At 42.8% G+C, this 24,148-nt stretch overlaps 1 protein-coding gene across 1 annotated transcript; it reads left to right on the top strand.

Moving 5' to 3' along the window:
• Nucleotides 1–810: 810 nt before the first annotated feature.
• On the top strand, nucleotides 811–23,941 carry SNX33 (sorting nexin 33). The gene is made up of 4 exons (XM_066592386.1): nucleotides 811–1,479; nucleotides 10,445–11,149; nucleotides 13,124–13,836; nucleotides 23,291–23,941. The coding sequence occupies exons 2-4, from the start codon at nucleotides 10,467–10,469 to the stop codon at nucleotides 23,542–23,544; spliced, it is 1,650 nt and encodes a 549-aa protein (XP_066448483.1). The 5' UTR covers nucleotides 811–1,479; nucleotides 10,445–10,466; the 3' UTR covers nucleotides 23,545–23,941.
• Nucleotides 23,942–24,148: the final 207 nt, after the last annotated feature.

Raw genomic sequence — 24,148 nt, 5'->3', positions numbered from 1 at the left:
TAAATATCGGCTTTGACCATAGCAATGAATCGATTGCTCATTCACTTTTACAAGCTGTTCCCTAGAAATAAGAGCTGACGTTAAATTGGAACCCGTGACAAATTTGTATGTGAATATTTGAGCCCTTACCCTATTTTTTTGACAACTGCAGCTCCTTCTATTTTATTTTTCTATTTCTTTAAAAATACGTGGAAATTTGCACTAAGAAGCTGTTAAAAGCGCCAAATAGTTTACTCATCCTTATGACATATGATTACTACAATACATACTACAATGTGTGTGCACATATATATAATCTATATTTGACTGTGCATCATTTGCACCCAAGGTTAGAAGAGTTTGGTTGTGTGTACAAGATTCCCCCTGCAGAGGGCACATTGGGGCAGCTTCACTCCCTCTCCCAGTGCTCTCACACTTTCTTTCACGCCCCATTGTGTCTGTGTCCTACTCCTGACATCATGGAAAAAACAATGAAGTGAATTTAATATGACAGGCGATACTACGAAGCATATGGGAAATGCACACATTGAACTTGCCTGCTGAAATAAATGTATAAGTAAATAAATAAAGAAGTATCAAATTATTTGTGAAACATTGTAACAAGTGGAAACGTCTGATTCTATGAAGCAGGTGACATGGCAGAAGCTGTACAAGTGAGTGCGGGGAGAAGCAGCTGGTAATTGTAGCTATTGGCTGACTCCAGGTCTGCACATCTCTTTATTTTGTTTTCATACCATCATAAAGCAAACAGTCAAAGGTTGTGTGAGGAGCTCCCTGATGCTGGAAGCACCTCCTCTGGGAAGGGGGATGAGCAGAGGAGGAGTTATACACAGCACAGGGGTAAGAAGAAGAAGAAGAAGGAAAGAAGGCTCTTGTGGCTCTTCTAACAAGATCCTAAAAGATCCTTTATGCTGTGAAGAGATCTCCCATCCCCCCAGGTTGTAGGGTTGGTTTTGTCACACCCTCTAGGGTGAAGGTAACACATCCTCTGGCTGCTAAGGACTCGCAGGAACATGTAGGACTCTTCTGCTGGGGACTTTCACTGCACAACCAGTTTTCTTCCGTCCAACTTCCAAACTCTGGATCCACCATCAGGGATGTGAGTAAGGAGCTGGTGACAAGCCCTGGGCATGCAGTGCTGGCAGCATATGTCGGATCTTATTCCCTGCTCTCTACTGTTGTTTTCTGCAGACGGAAATGGTTTTTTTAAGAGCTGAATTCCTGAGGTTGTGACTCCTCTCATCACACGGGAAGTTTGACATTTGTTTTTGTGGATTGTGCTTGTTTCCTGGACATCTTGGTTACTTTCCAACTGCATCAAAAGTTCAGACCTGTTGGATATATCTATTGCACTTCTTCAAAACTGCATGCTTAATCTTGCAATTTCTTTTTTATTATGGCTCTATAGATATGTGACTCTATTACTATAGTGGATGTTGGCAGGACTATTCCAGTATCTGCAGGCGGATCACACTTGGGGTAAGTTCCTGTATTGTTTGTGGTAGGATCTAAATACTGGAGCTGCAATTCACGTCATACCTGTTTGTGCAGGCGATAGTTTCAGGAAATCTAGTTCTTCTGTCTTGTGCCTGCATACACACTCACACTGCACATTTAAATAGGGGTTACTTTCCCGAAAGGATACAGTACATGTATGGGAGCACATATAAAGCTATTCACAAGTTTGTAAATACACTTTTTATTGTGTTACCAGTGCCACACAAAGTTTTAGCTTAGAGAAAACTATCAGCACCAACAATAGTAACATTTGCTCATATATATATAGTAATCTGGACACATTGTGGCCTCCAAGATGACAGTGATGTTAAAAAATTGCCTCTGGAAACAGTCCAGATGGCAAACCGGACCTAGCTTTTGGCCTATTTTATGCACTGACAGATAATTGTGGCATTTGGGAGAGGATTGTTATAATTTATGGTGTTGCTTTGCCCAGTGTACTTTGCCATATGTCAGCCTAGCAGGGCACCCTTGTAAAACATATAGCATGCTAAATTATGAATGTTCTTATTAGGCACCTGTTAATAAAGGGATTCCTCTTCACCTTATGAAAAGTGCACTAAATCAGCAGGTTACATATGGTGTTAGTTGGTCTACAAGAGCAGGCCTCTGGGACACAGCTACACATTGGAGATACAGCACCACAAAAATGGTAGAGCTAGAGCGTGCCATAAAAGAAAGGCTGCAGGCTCTCAAATATACCCCACTGTGTGAACTTTAATTCAGCATTTGCTAATGTTTTCCATGCGACTTATAAAGTGTTTCATATGCAAAATGCCGCCCAAATGCTTAGGTAGACTTAACTTGTGTAGATATGTTTGGTAGTTTGCAATATTACCAATACTTTGTATTGTTCCATGGCGTAACACATTTGTACAGTATGTACTTTATATACATTGCTCCTCAACCCCTAAACGCCACAGGAAGTACAGTTCGAGGTTTGTACGGAGGAGGATTGGGGGCCAATCCCACTTCAAACAATGCGGGTGCTGGCTGTTTCTCACAGCTGACACCCGCCAATAACAGCTGCGATCAGCATTACCGCTGATCACCGCTGCTAACCTTGTAAATCCCCCAATCGGGGAAAAAAATAAAAGGTATTAAAGGTTTCAACCCTCTCCTTTTTCCCTATATTTATAGTATAAAAAAAATATATATTTGGTATCGCTGCTTCTGTAAAAATCCGATCTAGCAAAGTAATGCATTAGTTATCCCACATGGTGAACGTTGTCCGAGTGAAAAAAAACGCTGGAATTGCGGGGGTTTTTTTGGTCACCTCATCTGCAAGAAAAAATGTAATAAAAAGCGATTAGAAAGCCATATGTACTCCAAAATGGTACCAATAGGAACTGCGGGACGTCCCGCAAAAAGCCAGAACTACTGCAACAGAAAAATAAAAAAGCTATAGTTGTCAAAAAAAATTTTTTTCCCTAAGATTTTATTTTTAAAGTAGTACAGCAAAAAAACTATATAAATCTGGTATAGTTGTAATTGTACCGACCCTTAGAATAAAGTTAGGTCATTTTTGCCTTAATGTGTACACCATAAAAACACTACGTCACCCCAGTGCATATCCGTTTTTTTTTTTCATTTTACTCAATTTTGAAATGTTTTAAAGTTGTTCAGTACATTATATTGTACATTAAATAGTACTATTAAAAAATACAACTCGCCCTGCCAAAAAATAAGCCCTCAGACATCTACGTGGATGGATAAATAAAAGTTAGGATTTTTTTTGAAAGTGAAGAGGAAAAAATGAAAATTTGGGGGGTAGGGAGAGGGTGGAGAGGGGTCGGCCCTTAAAGGGTTAAGGAAAAGGTTGTTCCTTAAACCACCTGCTTTATGAGTAAGTATTATAAACAAAGCAAAAAAGTTTGGTGTTTTTTTAATTTGATCTGTTTATGGGAAGTGGCGCACATGCTAAGACTTCTACAAATAATGCAGCCTTTGTCACAACAGTGTGACCTACAGTATGTTATTACTTTACAATATGTAGAAATCTGCAGAATCGGAGTGAAGTAAAGGAAAAACGTGATGGTTTACCTACAGAAATTCTGATATGTACTGATTCATACATGGATTGACTCATGCCAGCAAACTTGCGTGTTTGCACCTTACTAGGGTCTCATCCACACAGCTGCTTTACAAATCTGTCTTAGGCCAAATGCCCATGAACGGCGGATTATCACTGCGGAAATCGCGGTCAGACACCCACCACAATTTCCGCAGCAATGTCCGTCCATAGACCTGCTGTATAAGACGAATCTCCCCTGCCCACGAGCGGAAATGAGCTGCGATTTTCCGCTCGCAGGGGGACAATCGCAGTATGTTCTAATTTGTGCAGAAAAACGCACGGACGGCTTCCATTGCAGTCAGTGGAAGCCATCCGTGCCGCGATACTCCGCGCTGTTGGCACAGCGGATGTATCGCAGGAACCCGCGTCATGCCGACACACCATGCGCTGCACTGTGCATGCACGCCGGCCGACACTTTCTCAGTGGATCCAGACAGGTGAGTTTAGGATCTCTGGGGGGCACCGGGTCTGATTCCGCTACAAGATTTCACAGGCGGAATCCGACCCGGCCGTGAGCATGAGGCCTTAGGCCTCCTGCATGCAGAATAAGGCCCTGGGAGCAGGGGGGTCTGCGCGCGCGTGCCTGGTTACTTTTGTTTTCATCTGTACTGCGGATGGTTCGCACGGCTCGCCGTGTGACATGCACAGTATAGATTTTTTTTGAAACTCCTGGTTTTCCCACATCATCGCTAGGTGGAAGGGCCATGGTTCAGATGGCTTCCATTGACTTTGATGGAAGCTACCTGCATGGAATCTGCGCAAAAATGGAGCATGCTGCGATTTTTTTATTTTTTATTTTTTTCCCTCTGCCTGCGGAAACTGCAATTTGTTTCCGCAACTGTGCAGGAAGAATCGATTTTCCAATAGCATGCTATGGGTGGTATTAGCTACGGAACCGCGGTTTGGAGGAGGCCTTACGTGGATATGTAATATGTTGCTGGTGGTCCACTATAGCCTCATGTTGTTCTTCCATCACATGCCTTATTGCACAGGTATTCTCTCCTAGAGCCATTTACTGCAATGTAGGGTCTAAATATTCCGCTTTGCCATGTAAGTGAACTCCATCTCAGGTTTTTGGTGGTTTACCTTTTCTTTATTATTAAACATTCTGAATTGACCCACAAAATGGTCACTCGCAGGACCAATGTATGGCTATTTATGCTATAAATGTACATGACAACCTTAATTTAGTTACATGAAGTCTGGCAAAAGGGAGAAGATGTAGAGAGATCCATGACTGTCCTGCATGATGTAACATGTAGGGCTCCTGCACCAGAACTTCAAGACTCTTTCGAAATTAGTTTATGCAAATATGCAGCCAAGCCTTGTACACATAGGCCATTTGTGCCTGAGGCCTGCAGCTGGCATCCCTACTTTCCATACATGGAAGACACTTGCAAAAATAAGTAGCATGGCTTAAGAATTATAGTGCCGTTTTAACAACATCACTATAAACAATCTGTCACTTGTACTTGATATTGTAATGTTTCAACCTAATACCATGATTAACAATGTCAAGGAATTCTATATATAAAATCGGTCACTGTTTCTTACAAAGTCCTGTCAATTTCTAATATACAGTACTTCAAGAAGGGGTATATGTACCATTGAGGCAATTGTTATCGGGCCCTTAGAGAGAAAAGGCTGTAGTTGTGATTGCACCATCTCTTTTGCTTTGAATTCCAAGTCATGGTTACAAGGCTTGTATAAAGAGTCTAACATTGACTTGCAGGAATGCTGCCTTTCAATAGCTGGCGCTGCAGAGGTATTGTTCCATCGCCCTTATTTGCATATTACCCAGAGGATCATGAATGGCCTTAGATGTCTCCTCACTCACCTTCTAGGTGCTCTCCCTAAGGAGAAAAGGTAGCGTTGCTGACTTTTCTACTTGGTAATGAGAACATATGCAGGACCTTCCTCCAAAGAGAAACTACATTGTTTGCAAACAAGAGGGTAGAGAATTGGCACAAGGCTCATTTTAAAGGGCAAGGAAAGGTAAACAAACACCAGGCCCTTCTGTCCTGGTGGCAAAACCAGACACCATAATAGAGCCTATTTGAATTTTTGCTATGGGGCCTCCTCTCTTCTTTGTCTTCCACTACTTAAAAGACAACCTGACATCAACTATAAGCATCATGAACTAAGTCAGCACACGCACACCAACATGACTCTTCAGAAAGCTGTGCTCGTGCACCTTCTGAGAAGAGTGAAGCTTGCTGTACATGCGCTGACTTCACAAGGAACGAGGGATCGGGTGAGTATGAGAAGAAGCTTGGACAGCATGAAACTGGTGACAGGTTCCCTTAAAGGGTTATTCCGGAGACTTAAAATTATTTCACAACCACTCAGACCTTTCTGGTGGCTGCTGATCAGGTCATGTGACTGCTGCAGCCAATCACTGGTCACAGCAGTGACCTACAGCCAGTGATTGGCTGCTGCAGTCAATGTTTAGGTCAGCAGCAACTAGGAAGTGCAGGATGGTTGTGAAGCAGTTTTAAGTCTCTGGAATACTCCTTTAAGGGTGAATTCACACAACGCGGTCTGGATGGAGTAAAAACCGCAGCAAAAAGGGCTTTGGAAAATCGTATGCATTTTTAAAGCGGTTTTGCAACATTTCTACTTTTTACTGAAAATGCACAGCAAAAACGCATGCAGTTCTTGGTGCGACTTTTACTGTATCCAGATCTTCCCATGTGAACACCTTTAACGTTTTTCAAGATCTCTGTGTGTTGCTGTAAGGGGAAAGAGTTACCGCTCTCCTCTTACTACTGTGCAGCTGGTAGAAGCGACCTGGGAGCTGCAGCATCTAGCTCTGGTGACGAGTGAGGACAGGACACAGGGCACGTGGGAGCACCGTCAGCACTGTCAGAGGCACTGAGGAGCACCGGTTCTAGCCCCAGCTCCCCTGTCAGACCAGCGGCAGACAGATGTAGGAGGCATCATATTCTTGTAGCCTCTGCTGAGGCTGAAGGGGAGGCTCTGCTCCTTCCGTGACATGCCAGAAGATCCAACCCCACAAATGGGGGATAATGTAGGCCTACGGTCACTCTCCCAGGGGAGCTCACAGTGACCATCTTGTGGACAAATAAAGAAGAGAGCTGCGTCACAGAGGCTGGTAGACATAGCAGGAGGTGCTCTACAGGTATGCCTAAAGAGACGGTATGTGACAGCGACCATTGTTTGACTGGTATGTGTAGCACTGATCCAAAACAAACTTTACTGAAGTATAAAATGTCATCTTGGATTAAAACAAACAAACATGCCATCCTGGACCTGTACTGCAAAACCTGTCCTGATTGTATCCAACTGATACAGGTACCAGCTTGGGCTGTGTGTTGCATAAGGGTGCATTCACACTAGGCGGTTTGGACGCGGTAAAAACCCAGAGCAGAAAGAATTTGTGCACTTTGTCTCATTTGCAAACAAAACGCAATTGTTGCAAAACTGCAGCAAAAAAAAACAAAACACAAACCTTTTTATTTTTTTTTTAAATGCGGGTTTTATCACATCCGAACCGTACAAATGCATCTTAAATTCTTTTTTTCAGGCTTACGTTCCTTTTCCACTGCCAGAGTAAGGCATCATGCTGACAAATCCGTTATGTCAGTGGGATACGTCATAAAATGGATTATATAGGTCCTAGGATATGTCATATCTATCATGTTACATGTAAAGACTGGAGCCAACATGCCAGTGAAAATAGAGCCATAGGGCGAGTTTGCACAGCGTATTAAGCGAATAATGTGCAGTGCATAAAACCCAATAATTTCATGGGTTTCACTCATATCTGTGTATTTCTTTTCACATGATTTTTGGCTGCGTAGAAAAATAAGCAGCATGTCCTATTTTAATGCGTATTATGCTTTTAAGCTGGTCTAAATGGCTACAGTAGGTTGCCTATTAATACCATTGATATGGACTGATCACTTCCTAAAGGAGTACTCTCATCTTGGACATTTATGGCGTATCCGCATGATACGCCATAAATGTCTTATGGATGCCGATCCCACCTTTAGGACTCCCGTACTGAAGGTAAATGCAAGTCCCAGAGGTGGAACCTCCATATATCAGACATTTATGGCATGTTCTGAGGAAGTGCCACAAATGTCTAAGATGTGAATATCCCTTTTAAAGGCCTGTCTCATTTTGACAACCCCCTGTCCACATACTGTATTGGGGCATGTGGCCGTCACAGAAGGGGGATCACGACTTGGGACATTTATGAGCCAGAGTCGCTACAAAAGCTCTGGCAAACTTTTGATATAAAGTAGCTCGGAGAGCAGTGATAATGGCTGATAACTAGGGTGTTGACCGAGCTAGAATCGCAGCCATCAGCTGATCTCCAGGCTGGCTTCATTATAGGAAGGGACGTCAAGCTGAGATAACCCCTTTAATAATAAATAAAACTTCCACATTGACCACATGTTAACATCTATAGATTGTGTCTTAAGTTGAACATACCACTAGCTGAATGTATTCTTGTCTATAGCACGTTGCGTTCTTCTAAGTCATTAGACAATTTCTAAGTACTCCTAACTCTCCTATGAATTTTACTTTAAGTAGCGAGTCCGACTATCCAACTAGTTTGGTGAATTCTTGAATGCTACGCTGTGTTTCCTTCAAAGTGCCAAACCATGGAAAGAATCATAGGAATTTATTTCTGTTATTATTCTTTATCCAGATGTGCAGGACTTAGAAATGTAGGGAAAAAGTGCTGCATGAAAGTCGGAAAAAACTTGGAATCTACTTTTATGTATTAAAGTAGTGAATGAGGGGTTGAAAGATCAATTATGAACATCCGAAAATATTAGATTGGCCTTCTGCTTGTTAATTCATGAGCATTATAAAAACATCACATGTGCATACGTCCAACAGAGATTATGACAATTGCAAACTAGGAGCTACAGAATGATATATAAGGACGGTACAGGTGCTCCACTCATCCACAATGTCTCTGGGACAATGTTTTTTTCTTTTCTCTTGGCTTTATGGTGCATGCATATATTTGCTGTGTATTTTCCTTTTGCGCATACACCTGCTGAAATAGTCATCCAACCTGTCATACTGATTGTTAGCCTATGAGAATTGGTCCACCCCCAAAAGCAGCACAGCATTACATAAGCGTGCGACAGCCGCTGACAGTTTACAGCTCGCTGAATATGAAAATGGTTATTACCAGTTGTACATTGATTAGTAATGTGAGGCAGCTGATTTATCTGAGACGAGTCTATGTGGTAGTACATAATCTAACTATTCGGCTGCTACAAGTAGCAAAAATAAAAACACTAACTCCTTGTAGCAACTTGAGAAATTTATATAACCTATAGAAGGTAACATATGTGTTTGCCTGGTAATACATTTCGCGGTAGGTCAGTGTTGCAGTTAAGTGTTCAGCATCTTATACAAGTTTGCAACCTGATCTAGAATTAAAATACAGTACGGTAGTTAAAAAGTGGATCAACTATGTAAATACTTTGCATTACTTCTTGTATTGCCCTCTGTTGCATCCAGGGCTGCAGGGGTACTCCGGGTATTTAGTATTAATGTCTTAATCTCAGGATCAATAGTTGATCAGCGTGGGTCCACCACTCAGGATCACTGATGTTGAGCTGATTTGACAGCCCTCTGTTAGCATAGTGAGGCCGGACATCCACATTGGTGATCAGGGCCGGAAGTGCAATGGGAAAGATGTCTTCTATTACACTTCCAGCTCAGCTCTGACAGCCATGAGAATCTGGAAGTGTAATGGAAGGCATCATTCCCATTGATTTTAATGGCAGCAAAGCCAGCAATTACACTTCTGGCCCTGACGACCAGTGATGACAATGGGCCAGAGGATCAGCTGAACGTCAGGGATCCAGAGTAGCAGACCCATGTTGCGCAACTAGTGATGAGCTATCTTGAGGATAAGTCATCAACAGTAAGGCCCAATGTCCACCGGCTGATATAATTTGCAGAATCCATGCGGGTGATCCGCATACCAAGCCGCCCATAGGGAAGCATGTGCGTTCACACATGAATTGAAGCATGCAGATTTGTTTTGCGATCTATTGCAGCATGTTCCATTTCAGTGCAGTTTCCACACGGACTTCTTCCGGACTGCTTCTGTTGAAGTCAATGGAAGCCGTCTGATGCGCGGCCTGTCCGCAATTAAACTGCAGATGGGCCGCGGATTCCACGGGTAGCAGGAGTTTTTTTTAAAATCTCTACTGCGCATGTGCAGCATTGCGCAGGCCTGCGCTTCCACACATCTGCAGTGAAGAAAATAGAATACCCGGATGGGTAAGCAGGGTCCTCTGCCACAGGCAGGGTCGGATTCCGCTGCGGGCTTCCGCATGCGTAATCCGATCCGCCCATGGCTTAAAGGCCTTAGTACCTGGAATTTCTCTTTTCAACTGTTCTGCAAACTTCTAAATTGAAATCTCCCAGCATTCCTCATTAAATCATTGTCTGTCTGTACAGAGCATGGTTTGCATAATTTGCATTCTGGTAAGTGATGTCTTTACACCTGACACTGTAAAATAATACGATGTAGGAAATGCTGCCTTTTCCATTGCCTTATAAGATCTTACCTTAGGTGTTAGGAGCATGTGTGTCATCTAGCAGAACTGTGAGTACTGCTCTGGCTGTGACCAAGGCAGTAATACAAAGCTTTAGGGAAGTTACTTAACTTTTTATGTAGCGTATAACTATACAATATAAACCGTAAAATGGTATTCAGGTGTGGACTTACCTCTTTAATCACCATAAATAAGAACTGAATCTTCCTATATAGGTAGTTTGAGGAAGAATATGAAAACATGTACTTGTGTTGCTGGCATATTTATCTAATGTTTTCTTTTCATTTTGCAGTACTTTCTTCTGTTTCTCCATCATGGCGCTTAAAGCTCGGGCCCTATATAACTTTCAAAGTGAAAACAAGGAAGAAATCAATATCTCGGAGAATGAGGAGCTACACTTGATGAGTGGTGATTCTTTAGATGGATGGCTTCAGGGCACAAACAGCCGTGGTCAAACAGGACTCTTTCCTGCTTCCTATGTGGAGATTATTCAACCAGCCCGTTCCGGATCAGTCCAAATGGACTACCCATCACGACACACAAGCTACACAGACGCTACTCATCATGGGAGCTACGATGATGATGAAGAAGATGATGATGACTGGGATGATTGGGATGATGGACAGTCTGTGGTTGAAGAGCCCAGTGGTTCAAATGGGGTTCCACATAGGCAGACACAGCACCACTATTACCCAAGAGCTGAGCATGCCCACCGACCACGTCCACAGCTAGAACGGCAGGACAGCATAGCCAGTGGGAAGAGAGGCAGTGTGGTGGGTCGAAATTTGAACAGGTTTTCCAGCTTTGTAAGGTCAGGTGTAGAAGCCTTTATACTTGGAGATGTTCCCCTGTTTGGCAGAGTATCTGAAAATTATGTTATTGAAATGGGACCTAAGGGGCCACAGTGGAGGCCAAATCCTAACCCTTTCATTTGCTCTGTGGAGGAGCCTACCAAACAGACAAAGTTCAAGGGAATTAAGAGCTACATATCTTACAGGTGAGAGAGATTTGGAATGAGCCATTGCTGTACTGTAAGTGAAATGGGACTGTGTTCATCTCTATGTACTCAAGGAAAAGTGTTTAAATATGTTTGCACAAGGTACACTATTTGTTGAGTGATTCACTTTTGGTTTGTGTTGTGTTTCTTACAAGCAGTGAAATAATGTTATTGTGAGTTGCAGAGGGTTTATTAGGAGAAGCCTTTATACCAGGCTGAAGTGTGCGTTGTGCCATTCAAACAATGGGCTGCAGTTTGCGTGGGCATTATTTTTACCATTGTATCATTGCATAGGGTTAGTAAAGGCTGGGAGAATATAGATTTAGGCTGCTCCTAGATGGAGCAATTTATCGTAAACCTGAGCGAACGGTGTCAGAATCTGCTTGTGCAGCCTGTTTATACAGGCAGATAAATTGTTTGCTTCTTCGCTTGCAATTTGAACGATCAGTATTTAAACTAAATGATTAGCGAACGAGCCAACAATGATTTACCCCCCACTCCCCCCACATTGCAGCCCATACACTCTACCGGCAGAGACTACGTATGGGCTGAGTATGGCACTGCTAGAGTTGAGCGAACGTACTCTGCCAAGCTTGATGCTCGTTCGAATATTAGCATACTCGATGGTGCTCGCTACTTGAGCGCGCATCACGTGGTGTTCAACCCCGCCCCAGTTTTGGCCCCTCCCGTCAATGGTAGTTTAGGTGGCTGGCTTAGGGAGGTGAGGGGGGTGGGTAGAAGAGAGAGAGAGAGGGAGAGAGAGACAAAAAAAAAGCTCGGCAACTGGTGGGTCCCATACAAAAATGCTTGAGTCTCCCATTGAAGTTAATGGGATTCGTTACTCGAATAAAGCTCCCGAATTTTACGAAAAGCTCGACTCGAATAACGAGCACCCGAGCATTTGGGTACTCGCTCATCTCCAGGCACTGCGCATGCCAGTGAATCACACGTCATGGACATGCACAGTGTGTCCTTTTTTTAAATTTTTAATTCCCCCCTTGCAAAGCGGGGATGCATATGAAAACGTTGCCCATATGCAAGGTATTGTGTATGCACAGCATATCATATGTAGCCCATAGAAGGGCTATGTACCCTACGCAGAGAAATATAGCATGCTGCGATTTTATTTCTCTTGCATATTGATACACAGTGCCCACACACAGGTGTGCATGGACCAATGAAAGTCCATTCACTGCATATCATGCGCGCTTGCAGCGCTGTGAAAGCACGGTCGTGAACATGAGCCCTTAGACTCCTTTTACAAGGGTTGAGAAATCGTACACACAAGTGAGCAATGACTGGGTTCTCTTGTTTTCTCAGTTTATACAGACAGATAAATCTTTTACATTTCATTCAGCTGCCCACATTCATTATTCAGCTGCCCACATTCATTATTCAGCTGTCCACATTCATTATATCAGTGAATGTGAATGACTGATCAATCGCTGTTCACACGTTGTGGACAAGCAAACAAAGAGCAATTCTCACGATCCAACGATTTTTTTTGAATGATAATTGTTCCATGTTGAAGGGCTCTAAACCCACAAATAAATGATGAAAGTAAACAGGAGATGCCATTGCTCCCAGTATTTCTCCGGAGGATTTTTTGGCATGTTTCATGTTTCTGAATCCTGCAAAGAATACAGGGGTTAATTTTCTAATGATTTCTTTCATTTTCGGTTGAACTGCTAATGGCGTGGGGGTAAATGATATTTGGGTCCTGATGCAGGCAGGACAGAGGGGGATGGCTCTTGCTGTAGCCAGATACCTTAAAGCCAGACACAGAACAGTGTGAAGGTGGCGAGATGAAGGGGTTTCTCTCCCGGGAGACAAGGAATGTTTATTTTTCAAATTTTAATTGCAATATGAGACAAAATAAGATTACATGAATAATGGAAGGAATTGCTCAGACTTTTTTTTTCTTTTCTTGTGAAGTTTTGATCTTTAACATCCTTTTTTTTTTTGTGTTGAAAGGCTGACTCCTGGTCACACCAACTCTCCAGTTTACAGACGGTACAAGCACTTTGACTGGTTGTATAACCGCCTCCTGCACAAATTTACTGTCATTTCTCTCCCCCATCTGCCGGAGAAGCAGGCCACGGGACGCTTTGAAGAAGATTTTATTCAAAAGCGTAAGCGTAGATTGGTTCTATGGATGGATCATATGACAAGTCATCCAGTCCTTTCTCAGTATGATGGTTTTCAACATTTTCTAGCCTGCCGTGATGAAAAACAATGGAAGGCTGGGAAAAGACGCACAGAGAGGGATGAAATGGTTGGTGCCAGTTTTTTGCTGACTTTGCAGATACCTACTGAACATCAGGACCTCCAAGATGTAGAAGAACGTGTGGATACTTTCAAAGCCTTCTCAAAAAAGATGGATGAAAGTGTTCTCCAGTTAAGCAGTGTAGTGTCTGAGCTAGCCCGGAAGCACTTGGGAGGATTTCGTAAGGAGTTTCAGAAGCTTGGTGGTGCCCTGCAAAATCTAAGTTATTCCTTCCAGTTAGACCCCCCTTATGGCTCTGAGCCACTGATTGGTGCAATTTCTCATACTGGCAACACCTATGAAGTAGTAGGAGAAATGTTTGCAGAACAACCCAAAAATGATCAGTTTAGATTTCTGGATACATTGTCCTTGTATCAAGGATTACTTTCCAACTTTCCAGACATCATTCACCTACAAAAAGGTAAGTCTTGAACTTGCACTTGTATACAATACTGATTATATTTCTATTTCTGATTCCAACAAATAGATCAGTGTGTTGGGTTTAAATGTTACTAACTATGTCATTGTTTCTACAGTTATGTAGAATTGAGCATTACAGTCAGGACAATCCCTGGATATTGTGGATTGGGGTTCTCTGCTCAGGACTCCCTTCCCTTAGCCAGAGCTTAGAGCTGCACAAAACATTTGAGAAAATTGGATCTGATAAATCTATTCCAGTGTAATTTTTTTTTTCACTTTTGAATCTCAAGTAAAGTTAGTAACATAGTATGTAAGGCCGAAAAAAGACATGTGTCCATCCAGTTCAGCTTATTAACACCCAATGTTGATCCAGAGGAAGGCAAAAAAAACCAATGAGGTAGAAGCCAATCTTCCCCTTTAAGGGGGGAAAATCCTACCTGACTCCAATTTGGCAATTGGAATAATCCTTGTATCAACAACCCTTTTTAGGTTATTAATGATTATAACAATATTATATGTTATCATAAATATCGCTCTAGAAAGGCATCCAGGTCCCTCTTGGACACTCTTATCGAACTTGCCATCACCACATCTTCAGACAGAGTTCCATAGTCTCGCTGCTCTTACAGTAAAGAACCCCCTTCTATGTCGGTGTGGAAACCTTCTTTCCTCTAAATGTAGAGAGCGCCCACTTGCTAGTCACAGTCCTGGGCATAAACAGATCATGGGAGAGAGAGTGAGTGCTACCCAGCAAATAATGCAAGAAAGGAAAGAACTAGAAAGAAAGGAAAGAACTAGAAAAGGGTGAGGATCAGATGTGTGTTGTTAGAAGACATGTAACAGCATTTTTATAAAGTTCCTTGTGAAAATCCTGCCATCTTTGTACAAAGCCTAAATTAGAACAAGTTATATATTAGAAATAAGCATCTCTTCTACATAAAATTACAAGAAAAAGAAAGTGAAGTCTTCGGTATTGTAAGCAAATAATGCTATGTATGATGGCATAGTTACAAGAAAAGTAAAGGCTGATTTACAAACAAAGACAATCTTTCAAACGATTGAAAGATTAACAGTTTTAGTGATCATTTTGCATAAAGTGTTAATGGACACTAATGTGCATTAGCACTTTATCATCTTTATTTGCGCGTAAAAGGGCCTCCGGAAGCTGTTTGCAAATCCTAGCACATGGTCTGAGCTTTGCACACTTTTGTTCTGGCATGGTCTGTCAGCAGAATACAATGTAATCTCTAACTCCCACGGAGAACAGAGTGTGTGGTCCCTGTTATCTCTCTCCAGCTGAACGATGGATTTTAAGCTCACCTTATAGTAATCATTCAACCGAAGAATGACCGATGGCAGGGTTTACACGCAACGATGATTGTCTCATATGCCATCGTTTGAACTAATTTTGAGCGATAATCGTTGCGTATAAATGGGCCTTAAGTGAACCATTTGTAATTACCAAGATTCTTGCATGTCTTCACATTGAGTAAACATTCACAATGCAGGGAGAAAAAAGTAATGAACCTCTGTAAATGAAATCCTTAAGAGCCAGTTGGCTAAAGGGGTTTCAGTTAAGGAGACAAGATTAGAAGTGTGGGTTTTACAGATACTTTGATCTTTACATAAAGGCACAGAAAACCTGGTTGCTGACAAATTTTGTTATCAAGAAAGACTGGTTAGTGTGAACCATGCCAAGAGGTAAACCACTTTCAGAAGACTTCAGAAGATGTGTCACGGGGTTGCATGAAGGTAGAAAAGAGTACAAAAGCATTTCTAAAGAGCTGGTTGTACGTCAAACTAAGGTTCGACACATTATCTACGGGTAGAGACATTTCAGGACTATTCCTACTGTAGGAGCGGGTGTCCTGTGAAGATCACCCCAAGATCACAATAGGCAATCCTGAAAAGTCTTTAGAAAGAACCTAAGGGTAACAACAAAGGGAAGGAACATCATATTTGGGGCTGCTTTTATACCTCTTGGCCTGGACGCTTTGTTATCATTGAGGAATCAATTAATTCTAATTAAAGGGGTTGTCTCGCGAAAGCAAGTGGGGTTATACACTTCTGTATGGCCATATTAATGCACTTTGTAATATACATTGTGCATTAAATATGAGCCATACAGAAGTTATTCACTTACCTTCCCTGCGCTGGCGTCCCCGTCTCCATGGCTCCGTCTAACTTCAGCGTCTAATTCTGATTGGCTGGAATCGGCACACATGACGGGGCGGAGCTACGCGATGACGCGTAGAAGGGGGCAGAGCCAGAACGCCACTGCTGCCGAACCGAGCCGAAGGCAGAAGACCCTTCTGCGCAAGCGTGTCTAATCGGGCGATTAGACGCTGAAGTTAGACGGAGCCATGGAGACGGGGACGCCAGCGCAGGGAAGGTAAGTGAATAACTTCTGTATGGCTCATATTTAATGCACGATGTATATTACAAAGTGCATTAATATGGCCATACAGAAGTGCTGAATCCCCTTGCTTTCGCGAGACAACCCCTTTAAGGTGTATAAAGGCATTTTACAGGAGAATGTAAGGGCTGCTGTCCATGACCTCAATATGTAGAGATGCTGGGTGATACCAAAAGACAATAACCCAAAGAACACAAGTAAATAAACTAAAACGTAGTCATTCCAAAATACAAAATAAAAGTTTTTTTTCAACCAAATCACAGTCTTGGCCGTAAACCTATAAAAATGCTTTAGCATGACCTGAAGAGGACTGTGCACCCAAGGCATCCCAGAAATATTAACTGCAACACCTTTGCAGGGAAGAATAATCCAAAATTCCCCCTCTTAGATTGTGCAGATCATATTTGCAGCTACGGAAAAAAAATGGTCTGATGCTGTACTATTTTTGCTCTACATCTTAATAATGGAAGATAAGACATGAATGGTACCATTTTTTTTGTGTGTAATTAATTTAGTTAATTGTTTGTCTACAAGGCCTCACATGACTGTATGCATAAAAAGCTGTGGGAGTCCCGCAGCGTTTTGCCAGTGTATGTGATCCGGGAGCGACCGCGTATGATAGCAAGCACACTGCGCATGATCGCATATCTCATGCACGTTGTCATGCGCAGTGTGACTTTGTCTTTAGTTATCTTTTTAATTCCCCGCTCTATTTCATAGTGGGGTTGCGTATATATCAGCACCCATACGCAATGTATTGCATATGGACCGTGTTGCATATGCTGCCCATAGAAAAGAATAGGGCTTACCATGTGTGGTAAGTGGAGAAATCGAGCATGCTGTATAGACACAGTGTCTAAACGCTAATGTAAATGGATCAATGAAAGTCTATTTACTTTCATTGACTCCATTCACCGCATGTCATGTGGCCGTGCATCGCAAACTTAATACGCGCCGAAATCGTGGTCATGTGAATGAGCCCCAATTGTGACTTGGATAACAATCAAGACTATATTTTATTAGTAACTTGGTTTTGAGCATTGATAATTCCAATACGCTTGCCTACTTTTTCTTGCAGCTGTGCCACTAGACATAGCTCAATGTGCTTTGCAGTATCTTAACCCCTTACCCCTCTCGGCCACATTTGGCCTTTTTGACCAGGCCCCATTTTTTTAATCTGACATGTGTCACTTTAAGTGGTACTAACTTTGGAATACTTTTCTGTTTTCTAAGACAAGGTACTAATGCCACATAAAATGGTTAATAAATAGAGATGAGCGAACCTACTCGGCCACGCCCCTTTTTCGCCCGAGCACCGAGATTTTCGAGTACTTCCGTACTCGGGCGAAAAGATTCGGGGGACGCCGTGGGTGAGTGGGGGGTTGCAGCGGGGAGTGGGGGGGAGAGGGAGAGAGAGAGGGCTCGCCCCTGTTCCCCGCTGCTACCCCCCGCTCCGCCACGCCTCCCCCCACCCCCTGGCGCCCCCCGAATCTTTTCAACCGAGTACTGAAGTACTCGAAAATCGCGGTGCTCGATCGAGTAATTACTCGAAACGAGTAGGTTCGCTCATCTCTAGTCAGCACCAATTTTTGGCAACGACTGTATGTTGGTAATATTTCAAGTGTCCTTTTTTTAAAATTTATTTCGGATGTCAGAAAGCTTGTAAGTATATCAGTAATTTTTCTAATTTTGATGAAAAAATTCCAAATCTAATTTTTAAGGGACCAGCTCAGTTCTGAGGTGACTTTTAGGGGCCTATATATATTAAAAAAAAAACATACATGACCCTATTTTAAAAAGTGCAACCCTCCAAATTTTCAAAAATGTATTTACAAATCCTGTTAACTCCTTCGGCATTCCACAGGAACTAAACCAAAGTTGTCTGACTTAAAATTTTGGCACTGGGTCTCCGCTCTGATGTACTGTTTACAAGCTGCAGCAGCCTGTGTATGCTTGCTGGCTGAGCTCTGTCATTGGCTGCAGCAGTCTGTAACATCCTGCACACAGGCTGCTGCAGCCTGTAAACAATATGTCCCAGCGGAGACCTAAAGCTGTCAGCAGGGGACACAAACTAATTTGTTTTCCAGCATGAGGACCCTGTTTTTACAATAAAAACTGTCAGGCAAGCTTTTTAATTTATGGTTTCTAAGTTAATCCTAGTAACTGTGATGGAATAACCTATTGTTTTGGTTAGGGTCATTTCTCTTTTTCAACTGATTGTTTCCTTTCAGCTGTACTGTGTATTCTCCTTTTAGGTTCCATTATCTTCTCAATATTATAGCAATGCTATGGCCTACTGGGAAGGGCAATGAGTGAGATCATTGGGGTGTGGTTTGACACAATTAAAAGATACAGTCAGTAAAGTCATGACTAGAAGATATGAAACTATGGAAAGCCGTAAAATAGTCTACTGGCAACATGCATTCCTTCCAGGTTGTCATAGTGTATAGAAAGCGCATCAATGTCTAAGCTATTAGCCTGTAAGCTAGGTTTAGCTAAAACTAAGCAATCTCAAAATTTTAACAATAATGAAATATATGCATTTCAACTGACTAGAAAAATAAAGGGACTATATACAATGTACACATACTACAAGGGTGAGTTAATAGTTAGGTGCAATACAGCTATAAAACTTATTTCAATAAAAATGGAAAACTTCTGATCCAATTTTTCAACATACTACTTCCATTATTGCACAAGCTGCTTTTTGCCCTCAGTAAAAATGGTTTTGGTTGAGCTCGAACCACTTATGCACCGCTTCCTTCAGTTCTTGGTCCGAGGTGAATCGGCAACCCCTTACTGCCTCCTTGAGTGAACTAACCAAGTGATAATCTAAACGGTCGAGATCATAGCTATATGGACGATGAGCCAATACTTCAAACTTGGGTTTCTGAAGGGCTTCAACAATATGGGCAGCAGTAGGCGGATGGGCATTGTCATGCAACAACACAACGACTTTGAATAGTTGTCCTCAATGTTTGCTTCGAATTGCAGGCTTCAGCCTGTCAATAAGCAGCTCGCTGTAAGGAGCACTGTTCATTGTTGAGTCCCTCTCCTAATAATATTCCAGTACTGCGCCCTGTGAGTCCAAGAAAACTAAACATCAATTTTTGGTTGACTTTTAAACTTTTTTCTAGTGGGAAAGTGTTTCCATACTGTACTGCCTTTTACTTTCCAGCTCTTAAAGGGGTTGTCCCACGAAAGCAAGTGGGGTTATACACTTCTGTATGGCCATATTAATGCACTTTGTAATATACATCGTGCATTAATTATGAGCCATACAGAAGTTATTCACTTACCTGCTCCGTTGCTAGCGTCCTCGTCTCCATGGAGCCGTCTAATTTCAGCGTCTAATCGCCCGATTAGACGCGCTTGCGCAGAAGGGTCTTCTGCCTTCGGCTCGGCAGCAGCGGCGTTCTGGCTCTGCCCCCTTCTACGAGTCATTGCGTAGCTCCGCCCCGTCATGTGTGCTGATTCCAGCCAATCAGGAGGCTGGAATCGGCACACGTCATGGGGCGGAGCTACGCGATGACGCGTAGAAGGGGGCGGAGCCAGAACGCCGCTGCTGCCGAACCGAGCCGAAGGCAGAAGACCCTTCTGCGCAAGCGCGTCTAATCAGGCGATTAGACGCTGAAGTTAGACGGCACCATGGAGACGGGGACGCCAGCGCAGGGAAGGTAAGTGAATAACTTCTGTATGGCTCATATTTAATGCACGATGTATATTACAAAGTGCATTAATATGGCCATACAGAAGTGTATAACCCCACTTGCTTTCGCGAGACAACCCCTTTAATTAGAATTAATTGATTCCTCAATGATAACAAAGCGTCCAGGCCAAGAGGTATAAAAGCAGCCCCAAATATGATGTTCCTTCCCTTTGTTGTTACCCTTAGGTTCTTTCTAAAGACTTTTCAGGATTGCCTATTGTGATCTTGGGGTGATCTTCACAGGACACCCGCTCCTACAGTAGGAATAGTCCTGAAATGTCTCTACCCGTAGATAATGTGTCGAACCTTAGTTTGACGTACAACCAGCTCTTTAGAAATGCTTTTGTACTCTTTTCTACCTTCATGCAACCCCGTGACACATCTTCTGAAGTCTTCTGAAAGTGGTTTACCTCTTGGCATGGTTCACACTAACCAGTCCGGTCTTCTCCCTTCTCAATGGGGCCGCTCGTGCTGGAGAGCTGCTCCTCGTAGCTCCGCCCCGTCACGTGTGCCGATTCCAGCCAATCAGAAGGCTGGAATCGGCAATGGAACGCACAGAGCCCATGGTGCACCATGGGAGAAGACCTGCGGTCCACCGTGGGTGAAGATCCCGGCGGCCATCTTCGCAAGGTAAGTAAGAAGTCACCGGAGCGCGGGGATTCGGGTAAGTACTATCCATTTTTTTTTTTTTTTTTAAACCCCTGCATCGGGTTTGTCTCGCGCCGAACGGGGGGGCTATTGAAAAAAAAAAAAAACCCGTTTCGGCGCGGGACAACCCCTTTAATGATGGACCCATGTTTCATCACCAGTGATGATTCTGTCCAAGAAGAGGCCACCTTCGTTATCATAGCAATTCAAATGTTGTTGGCATAGGTCTAGGTGCATTTATTTAGGAAGCTGAGAAATTTAAAGATTCAATGGATCACCGAACACTGCAAATGGAAGGTTTAGCGGCCATAGTAAACGATGCCTATCGATGCGTGCAAAAACAGGGCCGCCGACAAATACAGACGCAACTGCATTTTGGATAAATATTGACTCGCCTTCAAATATGTACACATTATTGTTTTGATATGTTCTTCACCAGAACGTGGTAATGTGCTGATCAAATACTATATACTCAGTCATATCTTTGGAGGACCTCTGGTATAATTTTATTTTGTGTATCCTACACAGAGCAGGGGGTTGGATTCGATGACCCTGGAGGTCCCTTCCAACTCTGCCATTATAGGATTCTAATTCCCTCATATTAACTGCCAGTTATCCCAATTTTCATTGTTTAGTGATGCAATGACATCATTGGCATATAAGCCACTGGTAGGGGAACATTGATGTGTACTGCTATATAACCTCAGGGAAGCAGTGCTTTAAAATGGTTTTCACACAGACATTGCTGATGGGTATTCGATTGCTGAGACCCCCACTTACATCTTGTGCTTGGGTCCTTCATTCCTCCTCAGCAGTACATTTGTGATGAGGAGGGATTGTACAGAGTGGTGGCTGAGCCGGCTTGCTGGTGGTCCATACAATGCTACAAGTCATCGGGAAACAGTAAAGTCCTCTTGTTTGTGGCAAAACCCATTTAATTCATGTTAGCGAGCCTTGCTCTTGTTACTTGGTAGGGAACAAGGCAATCTCCTACAAATTTCCTCCCATGTCGGCTATCTACTGTGATCTGTGTCTTGTTTGGGCTTTCATGGAGATCTGTCATTTAGCACAAAGAACTTTTCGACTACAGCACCCAACAACGATCCAAGGAATTCAACATGGCAGACAAACTTTTCAACAGATATCTGCAGTTGGTCGGCATCTATCATGTTAGGCTGGGTCATGAAAAGTTACAGATGATCTTCAGAAAAAGGTCTAAATTGACCTTTTTTGGTCATCCAAAAGCTTTAGTGTATGGCCACTTTTCGGCACAGCTACAGCCTTCTGTTGTGAAGACTCTGCCAACACTATATAAATCTACATCCTGACCCTTTTTAGGGGGTTGGAGGTGGTTACAGTGCAAGATCAGGTAGAGACCTAAAAGATGCTTGTCACTTCCCAACGCATCTTCTTTGTTCTAGCAATCGGGGGAAGTATTGGCACTCAGATTCCCCACTGATCAAAACTGATAACATATTGTCATGAGTTTCCACACATTATCATGAGTTGCCAGTAGTTTTAAGGCACCTTTACATGGGATGACTGTTGGTTGCATAAGTGCCCAACAGCCGTCTCGCGGGCTACTGCCTGACTGTCCTTCCTGTGCTTCACATAGGAGCATTAGTTGTTCTGTGAATAGAGGCAAAGTGAGCCAGGAATAGTTGCGGACACCCACCTCCATTCACAGTAAACAGGAATTGCTCAAAGCTTGAGCTACAACTGTTAAGGCCTCATGTCCATGGGGAAAAGAAGAATTAAAATCCGCAGCGGATCACCCGCATGCGGATCCGCGCCCCATAGGGATGCCTTGACCACCTGCGGGTAGATAAACACCCGCGGATGGTCAATAAAAGTGAATTAAGAAATTTCTGGAGGGGACGGCTCCCGCAGACTTCTATTGAAGCCTATGGAAGCCATCCGGATCCACAGGAGACCCGCGCCTGAATTAAACTTACCTGCTCCGGGCAATGCAGATCTTCCTTCCTTCGCGGCAGGATCTTCTTTCTTCGGCCCGGCGGATGTGCCCGGCGCGCCGAGCACAACCGCCAGGCCAAAGAGAGAAGATTCGGCCGCGAAGAAGGGAAGATCTGCATTGCCCGGAGCAGGTGAGTTTATTCTTATTTTAATGCCTCATGTCCGCGGGGCAGGAGGGACCCGCTACGGATTCTCCATGGAGAATCCGTAGCTGGCCTGATTTTCCCCGTGGCCCGACAGTCACTTTGTTTGTAGTTCTGCTAAAACCCAGCGACTCCAGCAAGTTAGTGCCCTGTCGGCGACCGCTTGTACACAAGATTAATATTGCCTGAATTTGCTGTTTCCGGTGATAATTTGGGTGATAATTGCCCCATGTAAAGGTACCTTTTCAACTTATTTTTTACAAGTATTTTGATTACTTAAATTACATTATACTCTACTTGTTTACACAAATGATTAGTGCAAAAGGTAACGCGAGAGCCTAGCAAAATTTACAACAACTTAATGAGAACATTCTGAGTTGGAATCAAATCCATGGCCGAGGTGTTTCTAGACAGCAGTCCTAACCCCTGACCCAGCCTCCCTCAGACACTGTAATGAGCAAGAGATTTACAGTATATGTTTATATTTTTTTAAACAAGTGCCAGAACCCCAGAGGTTTAACATCCTGCCCCTTAACTAACTTTTTCATATTAAATTCTCCTTCAGGAGCATTTACAAAGGTAAAGGACAGCCAACGCATGTGCGACGAAGGGAAGATGGAGCAAGAGGAAGCTGATGGAATTCGGAAGAGATGCCGCGTAGTAGGTTTTGCTTTGCAAGCAGAGATTAACCATTTCCATCAGAGGAGATTGCAAGACTTTAAACTGGCGATACAACATTATTTAAAGGAACAGATTCTATTTTATAGGAGGGTGAGCCAAGAGCTGGAGAAAACTCTAAAGATGTACGATAACTTGTGACTGGGTTTGTGTTTCCTACTTTTGATAAGAAAACATCTCCTCCATCCCTTCTATGTGCACTCTGAGGATGCTCTAAAGATCAAATGGGCAGAAGAAAAACTTTATTAACTTTTGTTTAAAGACTGAAATTTGGTTATAGAAAAATCTGTTTTAAGAAAAAGTGGGTGTTTATACTGGTAATTATGTTGCTGTGCTATGAGACTAAAAATAAATCAGAGCTTTATTGTATATTATTAGAGGGTGGATATTTGCTGGGGAGCCTATGGGGTTTACAAACCATCCGCTATGATAAGTTTTAAAAATGATGATGAAAACACTAAATGTACCTGTCGTATGCACACCGTGAACCCAGACTGTAATAAAACCGATAATCACGAGACCACATCCTTTCAATCCACGATAGTCCGTACGTTTCTTGTTTATTTCAATGAATTAATAAGTTGCCATCTTACGAGTACTGTTGTTACAAAAAAAATGTAACGAAGCAGGTGTGCTGTAACAGGACGCCACTGTAAATGTAAGGACACTTTTAATAGTTAACTTTTAGAATTTGTCTTTTTTAGTGTATTTGTTTAAATATATTATTAGATAAGAAATGAAGATC

This window comes from Eleutherodactylus coqui, chromosome 2, assembly GCF_035609145.1.
Source record: "Eleutherodactylus coqui strain aEleCoq1 chromosome 2, aEleCoq1.hap1, whole genome shotgun sequence".
Lineage (NCBI taxonomy): Eukaryota > Metazoa > Chordata > Amphibia > Anura > Eleutherodactylidae > Eleutherodactylus > Eleutherodactylus coqui.
The sequence above is the reverse complement of the archived record's forward strand: the minus strand, read 5'-3'. Positions and strand labels throughout refer to the sequence as shown.

Bases quoted from the DNA above. Each gene is read 5' to 3' on its own strand.
- SNX33 (XM_066592386.1), top strand. From the start codon at position 10,467: ATGGCGCTTAAAGCTCGGGCCCTATATAACTTTCAAAGTGAAAACAAG. The intron at 11,150-13,123 runs GTGAGAGAGATT...TTGTGTTGAAAG, and splicing joins AAGAGCTACATATCTTACAG to GCTGACTCCTGGTCACACCA. The intron at 13,837-23,290 runs GTAAGTCTTGAA...ATTCTCCTTCAG, and splicing joins CATCATTCACCTACAAAAAG to GAGCATTTACAAAGGTAAAG.